Below are 12,147 nucleotides of genomic sequence, written 5' to 3'. Positions count from 1 at the left end.
ATTTATTGGTAATTTCGGCGACATTCCCTTGTTATTCCCACTGTTTTGTGCCGACAGTTTGAGTTTGTGATGAAATCGAATCGTTTTGGGTTTTTTTGGAAAAATCTTGCTGAATGAAAGATGTGTATTTATGATGTGTGGTTCACATATGTTTTTCTCAATTTTTTTTAATAGAATTCAAATTGATTTGATATTTGAGACTTAGATTTCAAAGCTAGAATTTATTGTTGTTTTTTATAGAACCCGATTTCATGTTTGAGATTTAGATTTCAAAGTTAGAATTTCTTGTTGTTTTGATAGATTCCGAATTTATTTTAATGGGCTGACTATTGTGATCTCCAAGCACGAACCGGAGGTTACTATCAACCCAACCGCAACTCAACCTACTATTGAGTCTTTTTATCTATGTTGAACTTAGTATAAGTTTTGAACTTATCTTTGTTTTTTGAACCTATTAAGTGTTTTGGACCTTTTGTTTATGTTTTTTTTAGGGAAAATATCGACAGTATCCCTTGTGTTTAATCGAAATGCACGATTTCTACATTCAGTTTCCGGAAATATCAGATATATTCATTCAGTTTAATATAATTGACATATATCTTCCTTACAAATATGTTATATTACAAATATCACCATTTTTCGCGTATTTTTTACAAAAAAAAAATTGGACTACCCAAAATACCCTTAATGAAATAATTTTTATTTTATATTCTATATACAAAAAAATTAAATTAAAAAATTTATTTATAAAAAGTTAATGATTTTTTTATAAAGAGAGATTTTCATTTTTTTTTACTAAAATAGTAAATAAATATTTATTTTATTAAGGGTATTTTGGGGAGTTCAAATTATTTTTTTGTAAAAATAAATGAAAAGGGTGATATTTGTAATATAATATTTTTTTAGGAGAGATATATGTCATTTATATTAAACTGAAGGGATATGTATAATATTTCTAGAAATCGTATGAATAAATCTCGCATTTCGATTAAACACGAATGATACTCTTGATATTTTCCTTTTTTTTATGATGTGTTAAATTATTACGTGTGTTGGACACTTGAATTTGGAGTTCAAACTTATAATGTGTGTGTTTGAAATTAATCTTGTTACGTGTCTAAACTATGGATTTTATTTTTTATATTAAGAATTGTGCAACATTATTTCCGCCGGCATTTCCGTGTTTTATCGAAATTTCCGTCGGTACCGCAATTTCCATCGGCACAATTTTTTCAAATTTTCACATTTTTTCCGTCGCAATTCTCATTGGCCACCATAATTTCCGTTTTTTTAGGCCATCGGCACGAAATCGGCCGTCAGCAGTTCAATCCTTGTGCGAAAGTAGAAGTTATTTATTTATTGTTCATTAAAGATAAAACCCGACTCATAATCCAACATAGAATTTAAAACTGAGATCCTTGAGAAACTGCTAAATCAGCAACCACAATATGACTCTCAAATTTATAACAAACGTCTCATTATCAAATTTAAAAGTATCTCAAGCGTTTCTCGAGCTAGTTTGTGTGTCACCTTATATTTGTCACAACAAGCATCGCTAACCTCCATGAAACGAACTTCCAGCAACATTCTAAACGTGATATAGCCGTTACAAATTGACATGTTAACGTTATGAAAAGAACGGCCATGGCGTCATAAAATTTCTCTAAACACTCATAATTCTTTTTACAAATGTCAATTTGTAAGGGTCTAATTTAAGAAAAACAAATTCTCTTATTCGAAAGAATCAAATAAATATATTGATTTTGGTTGATCTCATCAACTATTAATTTTTATCTCAAAAGTTTGATAGTATGTTTAATATGCATTATTAAATCATGCACCCGTTTGAAGTCCAAAAAACTTTCATTAGGCTTCATTAATTAGGTTTTAATATTCCTTAAAAAAATTAGGTTTTATCAATGAGTCCAATTTTCCCTTATATATAATGAATTAATTTTTTTACACGCATAATGTATATAACATGTAGATTAAAATTTAAAAAATAAACCAAATTTTAGTTTACTTTATTTAATTGCCTTTTAATGTTTAAAGGTATTTTGCCAACAATTTGAAAATATCACATATTGGAATAATCATACATTTTTATTTTATCCGATTTGTATATATGAAAGGATTAATCTATTTTTTTTTCTACAATCCGTCAAAATTTAACAATTTCAGTTTGACCAAGAACGAAAGACTCGAGAACCGTTTATTTAACCTCAATATTTTTTTGAGAAAATTACGAAAATAATAGTGTTTTAGATTGCGCAATTTCTATAATAGTGATTATTTTAAATCCTTTTAAAAGTAGTGTTTTTTCATATAACAGTAAACAAATTTATATAGTGCTCAAAGCAGTTAACAAAATTTTTTATAAAATTTATAAGCATCAAGAAAAAATAACTTATTACAAATTAAAAACGTTATTCTCACGATAAAATACAAAAAACAGCTACCAAAATAATTACGGCATATGTTTTACTAGTGTTGAAAATGCTAAATGAATTTGGGCTACTTCTGATTTAGCCCAATAAAAAGGTTATTGAGAATTACGTGTTGCCCAATCAAACGAGGACAGAATGGCGTTTCTGAGGCAAGATAACTTTACTTATCTACTCGTCATAATACCCCCAAAATTATTAACTAAAAAAAAAAAAAAAACAGAGTTCCCAATATATTTAAACTTAGAAAATGTATAGATTTTTGTATTGAGAAAAAAAAACACTCATATCACTAAATTCTTCTCAAATTCCCACGTAAATAAATTAGGCACACAAAATATATAAAAAAAAAAGGATATTTCATCGAGAGTAGTTTTGTACCAACATATATAAAAGATCATACTTTTGGATTAATTTTGACATATTAAATTTTGGTACAAAAATATTGAGAAGACCATAACTTAGGAATAATATCAAGACTAATAGATTCGTCAATTTCCCATAACTTTATTTACTCGTCATAATACCCCCAAAAATTATTAACTAAAAAAAATAGAGTTCACAATATATTCAAACTTAGAAAATGTATAGATTTTTGTATTGAGACAAGAAAAACTCATATCATTAATTTCTTCTCAAATTCCCATTTTTATGTTTTGTTTCTTTTATTCAAACTATGAATTTAGTTATCTTTGTCCATAGACATACTTTTCTGGCCCTCGGCCTCAACATCGAGATGCATGTTTGTGGATCTCTTGAGGCGTCGGTTGCGGAACATTTGATCATACAATATAAAATGATTACATATTAAAGCAAATAAATTATGGTGACTTACTTAGTTCGTGAGCAATTCATCGTGATATGAAAATGATGAAAGCTCACCTTATTTGTAGGAACATACTCGTGAGTCGTGATGAAAAACTTACCGATATCTTTTTATGATTTCTTCATCTAACTTGGGTTTTCCATCTCATCAATCTTACCCTTTAGTGCACCATCGCTCTTATAGAATGACACAAAATAAGATCCATATCTCCCTAAACAAGGCTCCCTTGAAGATTAATATGACCCTTTCAAGTCCTCCACGTTTTGAAAGTCGCTTCTTAACATGACCTCTCTATCGTTGCATGAAGAATGACCTCATGATCAACTTATTAGTAAAAATACGCTCCTATATATATGGAATCCTCTATGCAAAACCGCTCAAATTGTTCATTCAAATTCTTTCTTTGTTTATTATTCTAAAAAGTGGAGTACCTCTCGAATATCCTCCCTTACGCCAAGAGGGCACGTACTACATATTATTACACTATACGTACTTCAATTCCAATCGAATGATTCTTCACTTTAGTTTTACCACCATCTTCATCACATGCCCAAATGAATTGCAAACATGGACGTTTGGCTTTCCCTCCACGGTCGAGGACTACTTTCTTGTTGGTCCAAATTTGTATAAATTCCTCAACTATGAGAGATAAAGATAACCATAAACAATTGAACCAGCACAGTTTCATATTTGATTTTACCAACGTGTGATAAGAAAGTCAGAGATTTCTCAAATTGATGGCTTCAAATGCAAAATTGAACTCTCAATCAACTATACAAATTTTAAATAAAAACTCAGAATCAATAATCTTTCATAAAAATCCCACAAATACCTAATAAGTTTTGATTAAATCAAAGAGTTGAAAAGTTAACTTTCAAAAACAAAGATTATACGGTTCACTAAACTCAAAACCAAGCTCAAAAATCATAATTCCATCAAAAGTTTTGTATATATTAATATTTGAGGATGTTACGAAATCTGATTAAATTACTGTTGGAAACCATGAGATTTTCACCGGTATAGAGGGACATTTGAGCTTCAGATGGTCAGAAGACTCACAAAACTCGCAGTTACCTCAGTTTTGAAAACAACTTTAGGTGTTACTTCATGAGTTTTTATTATCTGTACATAAATTTTTATTCTATAACTTAGTACTCCAGGTTATTTAATAGAATAAATCTCATTTTTACCCCCTGGACTCGTACCTCAGTTACATTTCGCCCCCTGGATTCGAAAATGTTGCAAAACTCAACTCACAACTCAAACACGTGTCACAAAGCCCTATTTCCATCAGTATTTGGACGTTAAGTTTCACGTTTCGATGACGTGGCAATATTTAAAAGGGTATAATAGTATTTTCTATTATTCTAAATATTTTTAAGATTTAAATATTGTTATCAGATATATTAATTGTCATTAAATAATTTAATATTTTTATTATTCTCTTTCTCCTCTCTCTCTCTTTCTTTCTCTCGTTCCTTTCTTCTCTGCATTTTTTTTCTTTCCTGCGAGCATGGTTGTGGTTGTACCCATCACAACCACAACAAGGGTACGAATACCTTCAGCAAGCTCAAACACACACACAAGAAGGGTATCAGCAACAATACTCGCACGATTCGACCCAATCCCAAACCTACGATCCTTGTCAGACCTTCTATTACCATTACTACCCTTACGATCCACAGCAACATTACCCATATTACCCTCCTCCCCCGACTCTGACCCACCAACCCCTTTCCGATCCGCCTCCTCTTCCCCCTCTTTCCCACCAACTTTTCGGTAAGCAGACCTCCCTTATGCTTCGATTTTCCTTTCTAATCCGTCTTCACAATGTTTATCCGGTGGTTAAAAGCTCTTATCTTTTGTTTTTTTTTGTTTTTTTTTTCCTTTCAATTTGTTCCAAAACCGGTTGCGTTACCAGATGATTGCATATTAATTCCATTCTTGCCTGTATGATTTGATGAGAAGAACAAGACCCCATCTTGATTGCATATTAATTCGATGATGGCTCTCCGTTCTTTGGGCCTCTGACACCCCATCTTGAGCATCCTCGCTGTTTGATCCTCCGAGAGCTTCCCGAGAAACCTCTGCCCCTCGCAGATCACGCAGAGCTCCATCGGAAGATAGCGTGGCTTGCTGCGTTCGACTTGGAGGCACGGAAGCTTCCGATACTTGATCTCGTAGTTGTAGTGCTCTTTAAAGTACCTGACCACGCTCATCCTCTTCCCGTCCCTGTCCGAGAACCAGAGGTCGTCCTCGGTGGGCTCGTCGGTGAGACCCGAGACGCGGTACCTCTGCACGGTCTCCATGTGGCACACGAACACCCTCACATTCCTCAGCGCCCTCTCGACCTCCCTCATCTTCTCCGGGCCCCGCAGGCGCGCGGTGTTCCTGCGCGGGAGCCCCACCCGCGTCTGCAGGTAAGGGATCACCCACGGAGAGGTCCACGTTCAGAGCGAGCCCTTGTTGGGTTGGCCTCAGGCTCTGGAAGAACCGCGGAGCCCCACCGCCCAAGGAACAAAGAAGAAAAGAGAGAGAGAGAGAGAGAGAGAGAGAGAGAGAGAGAGAGAGGAGAAAGAGAATAATAAAAATATTAAATTATTTAATGACAATTAATATATCTGATAACAATATTTAAATCTTAAAAGTATTTAGAATAATAAAAAAATACTATTATACCATTTTAAATCTTGCCACGTCATCAAAACGTGAAACTTAACGTCCAAATACTGACGGAAGTGGGGCTTTGTAACACGTGTTGAGTTGTGAGTTGAGTTTTGCAACATTTTCGAATCCAGGGGCGAAATGTAACTGAGATACGAGTCCAGGGGGTAAAAATGAGATTTGTTATAATTTCAGGTGTACGAGTTTTACGGTAAAGATTCATATGAAAATAAAAAGGGTAATGAAGAAAAATATAGATTGAGTAACATCTTGTATAAAAAGGGTAATCTAACTGATAGCCAATTGAAACTAATAAATTTGCAAAATAATCAAGATTTGTATTTAATTTGTGAATAGCTAAAATGTCAAAAAAAAAATGTGATTACTAGGTGTCGATAAATTTATTAAAAAAAGTAGACACTCTATACATAGCCAATATTTTTAATGATAGTGTCAAAAGATTTATAAATTATATCAAACACTAACTATTTTTGTTTTAAAACTGTATTTTTTCACTAATAAACTCAAAATTTACGACCTTAGGTATATTGTTAATCAATTACAATACAGTATAAAATTTTCTATTAAAAAATACTTATGAAATACCTTAAATAGAATTGTATCGTTTTGATCCAAGCGTGAGGTCAAACAAAGGGAAGAGTAGGAGTGCCTTCTGTACGTCTTCTTAGAATTACAGAGTGTAATTTATTGTAATACAAAAAAAATCCCAATTTCTATGATCGAGCCTATTGTTTTGGAGATTTTTCCTTGTGTAGAGTAAAAAGAATTATATGATCTGTTTGTCTAGTCTTACTCACAAATGTATGCATCAATTTATATAAAGCGCTTTCCTAAAATAGTTAAAAAATTAGGTGAATACTGAGATAATATATAATACTAATACGGATGTAGATTTTTTTTTTTTTTTTTGAGGAAAATACGGATGTAGATATTATATACAAATACCCACATCACAATACTTGGTTTGTCGTCACATTATCACATACATTTTATTTATTTGTGGTGAGGTAACTGATAAGTAGTAGATTTCTTTCCTCTAATGGTAAAAGAGTAATTGTGAAAACTAATAAATGGTTCTGTATAAGAAAATTTTACACGCAAATTGGGACTCACGGAAATATAGTACACCAGACGTGTTAATATTTGTACGTATAATGTATTGGTTGTATATGAGTGAATAGATTACCGAGGTCCCCCCACGTAAGGATAACTTTTTATAGAGGAGAAAGAGAGAGAGAGAGAGAAAGAGAGAGAGAGAGAGAGAGAGAGAGGGAGAGAGAGAGAGAGATTTCGGTGGAAAACTCCTAAACCAACACGATCTATCAATCGTACATTATCTTATTCATTTCCTATGCTAAATTTACTCATATGGATGTTCATAATTCATTATAATGTATTGTATATATTGTTATTATCAGAGCATATTAAATATCCATAAGCCTAAGTGTTGGTGGTCATGCTCTCCCTCCCACTCTCTATCTAGCTCTCGTATTGGTGGTCATGCTAGCTCTCTCTCTCTCTCTCTCTCTCTCTCTCTCTCTCTACCTTTCTTAAAAATACTAGGCTCTAGGGTTTGTGGAATATTTTCCAGTTGAGTTAGATTCTTAGGAGGAAACAAAATGGGTGGAATAAGAAAATGCTCGCACTGTGGGAAAACGGGTCACAATTCAAGGACCTGCAATTTGAGGAGACGACACGTTTCAGGGTGTCGTTTTAGGCTCTTCGGAGTTCAGTTTGACCAAGCCTTGTCCTCTTCTCCGCTTGCGCGCATAGATTGCTTGGAATACAATTCAGCTACTCCGTCTTCTTCGTCGTCTTCGAGAATAAGCACTACTACTGCCCACGAAGAAGTGTCCGATAAGAGTGGATATCTCTCGGGCGCGGATGAAAGAAAGAAAGGTTAGTTATTGCTTGTGTCTTGTGTTGTGTGTATAACATATATATATATATATATATATATATAAATTATATATCCCCAACTCTTCAAAATGTATTGCCTTCCGTTTCTTTCTTGAGATTCTTAAAACATGTGCGAGTGCTTCTATTCAAGATATACGAATATAATATTAGACTGATCAATATGTCTTAGTTGATATTTGTCTTTCCCATTAGCTGTAACATATTTTGTTCTAAATATACACACACAATATATATATATATATAGATCATTTTTCTTTCCAAATTAAATCAACACTTTTCAGGAGTGCCATGGACTGAGGAAGAGCACAGGGTGTTCTTAGTGGGGTTGGAAAAGCTTGGAAAGGGTGATTGGAAAGGAATCTCAAGGCATTTCGTGACAACGAGAACTCCGACCCAAGTCGCAAGTCATGCTCAAAAGTACTTTCTCCGCCAAACCTCTCTCTCCCTCGCCACTAAACGCCGCCCCAGCCTTTTCGATGTATGTACCTATATTCTTTCTAATTTTAACTAATATGTGTGTTAAAGGAAGATGGAGGGACTTAGCAAGACGTATATAAGATAGAAGTAATTAATAATCGTTAGTACGATATCAGAATAGCTCAAAGAAACACCGGTCTAAAATACGGAGCCAAAAAAGTCACCATATCTCGACTAGGCATTTTAAATATCTCATATAAGTCACTTGACGAGACATATAAGGTCACAAGTTACTGATCTCAAAATTACCAATTAATTTTGAGGGGTTTCATTGCAAATTCCAATGACGTTATGACCCTATAAATCTTTTTGTGGTATAACATTAACTTCACTACTTGATATTGTGTTTTTGTATGTTTAAATGCAGGTTGGAAGAGATCATCATCGAAATTATTTTGATGTGATAAACGGAAGAAACATATTCTCTAATAATCAGCAGCCAAATATTTATAATTATAGAGCACCGTCCATCATCAACGCTACTCAATTTGGCTTATTCTCACCAAAGACTACAACAAGTACAAGCCATCTTCATGATCTCAAGTACACCTCCCAATTGAGTAGCAGAACGATTTCTAACGACTATCAACACTCGATATTTCGTCACCATAGCCATCAATATCGCCGATGGCCTGTTCCACCATATCTCCCGAGCTCAGCCTCTCGCAGCTATACGACGACCAATAATGGTAATACTAGTGAAGGAGTTTCAGCTCCCGATTTGGAGCTCAAACTCGCAGCACCGATCACAAGGGAATTAGGTCAAAACCAAGATAAGCCATGTCGCCGTGACCTTCTGAGCTTGAACTGCCTTTCAGCGTTACGTGCATGAATCTTTATATGGTTGCACATTATAAAAGAAAACATCACACGATGTGTAACATGTTAATTAGTTAAGAGAGCTTTTTAATTATTATTAGAACATTTTCAAGCGTGTTGTTGGGTCTTTCTATATATTGTTCAGAACAAATATTATATATTATTGTTATTACTTCTTATTTACTACATGTTGCGTATGAGTTTTAACTTATTTGAAATCTGTATCACTGTTGTTATTCTTATCTTGAGTTTATTACAAAGCAAGTACTGACGTTTTGTTGACTTTATAATAGTGAATAAAATATATCGTCATATCTTGTATAAATGGAACCTATAGGCATGGTCAAAACTCTGAATAGGATCTAGAGATGAGATTCTATTTTTTTCAACATTCTTAATTGGTAGTATATATGATTCCTGACACACTCTCACATAAATCCAATGCCGACTACTAAAGTTCAGTAGTCAAATAATTTGTATATTCAGTAGGGTGGCAATTTGGGCCGTACACGAGACACATCACGGTTACGATACGGTGTAAATGGGTTTGAGTGGACCTTAAATGGATCTGGGTCCATCCGTGTCGAACACGATTAACACGATTAAATAACGGGTGAACACGACACGAACACGACAACCCATTGAGACCCAATTAGACACGAATATTAAATGAGTTGTTAATGGGTAAACACGATCAAGACCCATGATGACCCAATGGATTGTGTTTGAATTTCTCTTTTGTATTAAAAATATTATGTTGGTGGCTTAGTTGATTATATGGAGTATTTTTATTAATGACTTATTCTGACTAATTTGTTATTTAATTTGATTTAGAGAATTTCAATATTTTGAAGTAAACATGTCTAAGGGCCTAAACCGATTCGCGTGTTTAAATGAGTTTAGTGGTCAAATGGGTCTGTGGGTCTAAGTGGGTTCGTGGGTTATATGGTCCATTAAGACACGATTAATAAATGGGTCTTAGTGGGTTGGGTCTGGGTTTGGCAAAAAAATAGTGGGTCGTGTTTGGGTTTTGCTCCTAGACACGATTAATAAATTGGTCGTGTCTGGGTCTGTCAAAAAATACATGAAAACGAATAAGACACGGCACGAACACGACACGTAACCCGAATTGCCAATATCCACCCCTATTACTCTAAAATAGCTTTTGTTCTAGCATTATGACTAGGACCCTTATCCAACCTAAAAATGAAAAACTAATGCATCCAAGTATTAATAAGGATATTGTGAATGCAATTTACGTAGAGATACTACTGCTATAATCTTGAGAGATATATAAGTGATATATTTGTTTTCGTCTTAAGGGATAATCATAGGTTACGTCGACGACAGAGCATTGACGGATATCAATGGTCACGTTGCAAACGGAACGTTGATAATTACTTTACAAAAGGAGCATAACAGAGCACAAATGATTGCTTCATAAATAGCTATCTCATCGAACTCTTTAGACACTTCGCCACATTAAAAGTAGTTATTTAGTTCTCTTTCTGAAGCAGTGGAATCTAAGTGTAGCAACCTGTTTATTTATGGACCCTTTGAACAATGAAGGAGGGTTCGTTGAGTTTTACGTTCATACACGTCAACTTGTTTTGAACATATTGAGAGATATGCATAGGATGAGTCTTCAACCGTCAACATAAATCATTATTAGTTATATACTATAAAAATCGGTTATATATAAATCACATTTTATATGATCTCATTCGCTAAAGAAAGAAATCTTCTATTTCTAAGTGATTCTCTTGTCGATAGCCTCCTATAGATATTAAGTTTGTAAAAAAATGGAAGTTTAAATCATTGTGATTTTCTTATATGGATATAGTGACGAGAAGAAGAAAAAAAACTATAGAGAAGTGAACTAATGTTCTTGTTATCTGAATGTATTAAACACGAAAAATCGGAAATAACTTGCACATGAAGTTATCTAAGAAAATAAGCACGAAGAACAAAACCAGAAAGAAATTGAGGAAGAACAAGAGAAAGACACGCTGATTTTTATCCTGGTTCAGATTCAAATTGAATCCTAATCCAGTCAGACCTTGAGAGAGTCCTATTTCGATAATCCACTATCTTCAATTCGAGTTACAAAGCAATCCGATCAAACCCTTGATCTTGACCTTCAAGTTACAAACCCAGCACCCTTGAACACGTCTCACAACAGTTTTCACTCGAGTATTTCCCAGAGATCAAGCCCTCTTCTCAATCTTTAACACTCTCTCTCAGATTCTTTCTCTCAATCAACAAAATGAACTGCCTTAACAAACTATCCAGGCTAGTGTTTTTAAATCACATTGCTCTGGTTACAAGACGTCTAGGCACAATGTAACTACCTAACTAACTTCAGTCCGTGAGGTAGATCCTTGCGCTGAGGTGTCATGATGACGAGGCACAACTTTCACATAATCAAGTATTAATTTAAAGAGCCCTAATTTAAATGTCCAATAATAAATATGACAGATAATTTGAACTGTTTTTTTTTTTAATTTATTTGAGTAATGAATTTGTTTTTTTTAGGATGGACGGCATAATAGGATTGCGTTACCATTCATCATACGTAGGACTCACCTCTTCAATTTATCTTAAAAGAAAAAAAAGATCGAAGTAGATATATGTAAGACCATAATTATTGAATGCATTGTTTTAGTTATGAGAGATCGTGAAAATTAATTATTCGACGAGTACAAGGGTCCATCATACACCAACCCACGAAATAAATTATCAGCCAAACAAAAACTAAAGGAAAAGATATAAGTATATAGTTAATATACACATGCATACGAATCAGGAAATATTTGTTTTATTTGTTTTTTATAACGGAAATATTTCGTTCCAAGTCAGAGAGAAGACAGGCATTGCTCTTGGTGTCGTCTAGCGAGAAGCCATTGATTAAATGTTGGACAGTTGGACTTATGGACTCTCATGTGGGGACCATATACTTTGATTTTTTTTAATTCA

The 12,147-nt window shown here is 33.9% G+C and overlaps 1 protein-coding gene across 1 annotated transcript; it reads left to right on the top strand.

Moving 5' to 3' along the window:
- The first annotated feature begins 7,480 nt into the window (after positions 1 to 7,480).
- Positions 7,481 to 9,313, top strand: LOC149391870 (uncharacterized). The gene is made up of 3 exons (XM_089620718.1): positions 7,481 to 7,854; positions 8,157 to 8,353; positions 8,720 to 9,313. Exons 1-3 carry the CDS (start codon positions 7,575 to 7,577, stop codon positions 9,182 to 9,184), a joined length of 942 nt encoding a protein of 313 aa, XP_089476844.1. The 5' UTR covers positions 7,481 to 7,574; the 3' UTR covers positions 9,185 to 9,313.
- Positions 9,314 to 12,147: the final 2,834 nt, after the last annotated feature.

Source organism: Urtica dioica, chromosome 7 (genome assembly GCF_054948205.1).
Source record: "Urtica dioica subsp. dioica isolate 48M chromosome 7, U.dioica_male_clone48M_v1_H2, whole genome shotgun sequence".
Lineage (NCBI taxonomy): Eukaryota > Viridiplantae > Streptophyta > Magnoliopsida > Rosales > Urticaceae > Urtica > Urtica dioica.
The sequence above is the reverse complement of the archived record's forward strand: the minus strand, read 5'-3'. Positions and strand labels throughout refer to the sequence as shown.

Coding starts and splice junctions, on each gene's coding strand:
- LOC149391870 (XM_089620718.1), top strand. CDS start 7,575: ATGGGTGGAATAAGAAAATGCTCGCACTGTGGGAAAACGGGTCACAAT. Junction 7,855..8,156: donor CGCGGATGAAAGAAAGAAAG/GTTAGTTATTGC, acceptor AACACTTTTCAG/GAGTGCCATGGACTGAGGAA. Junction 8,354..8,719: donor GCCGCCCCAGCCTTTTCGAT/GTATGTACCTAT, acceptor GTTTAAATGCAG/GTTGGAAGAGATCATCATCG.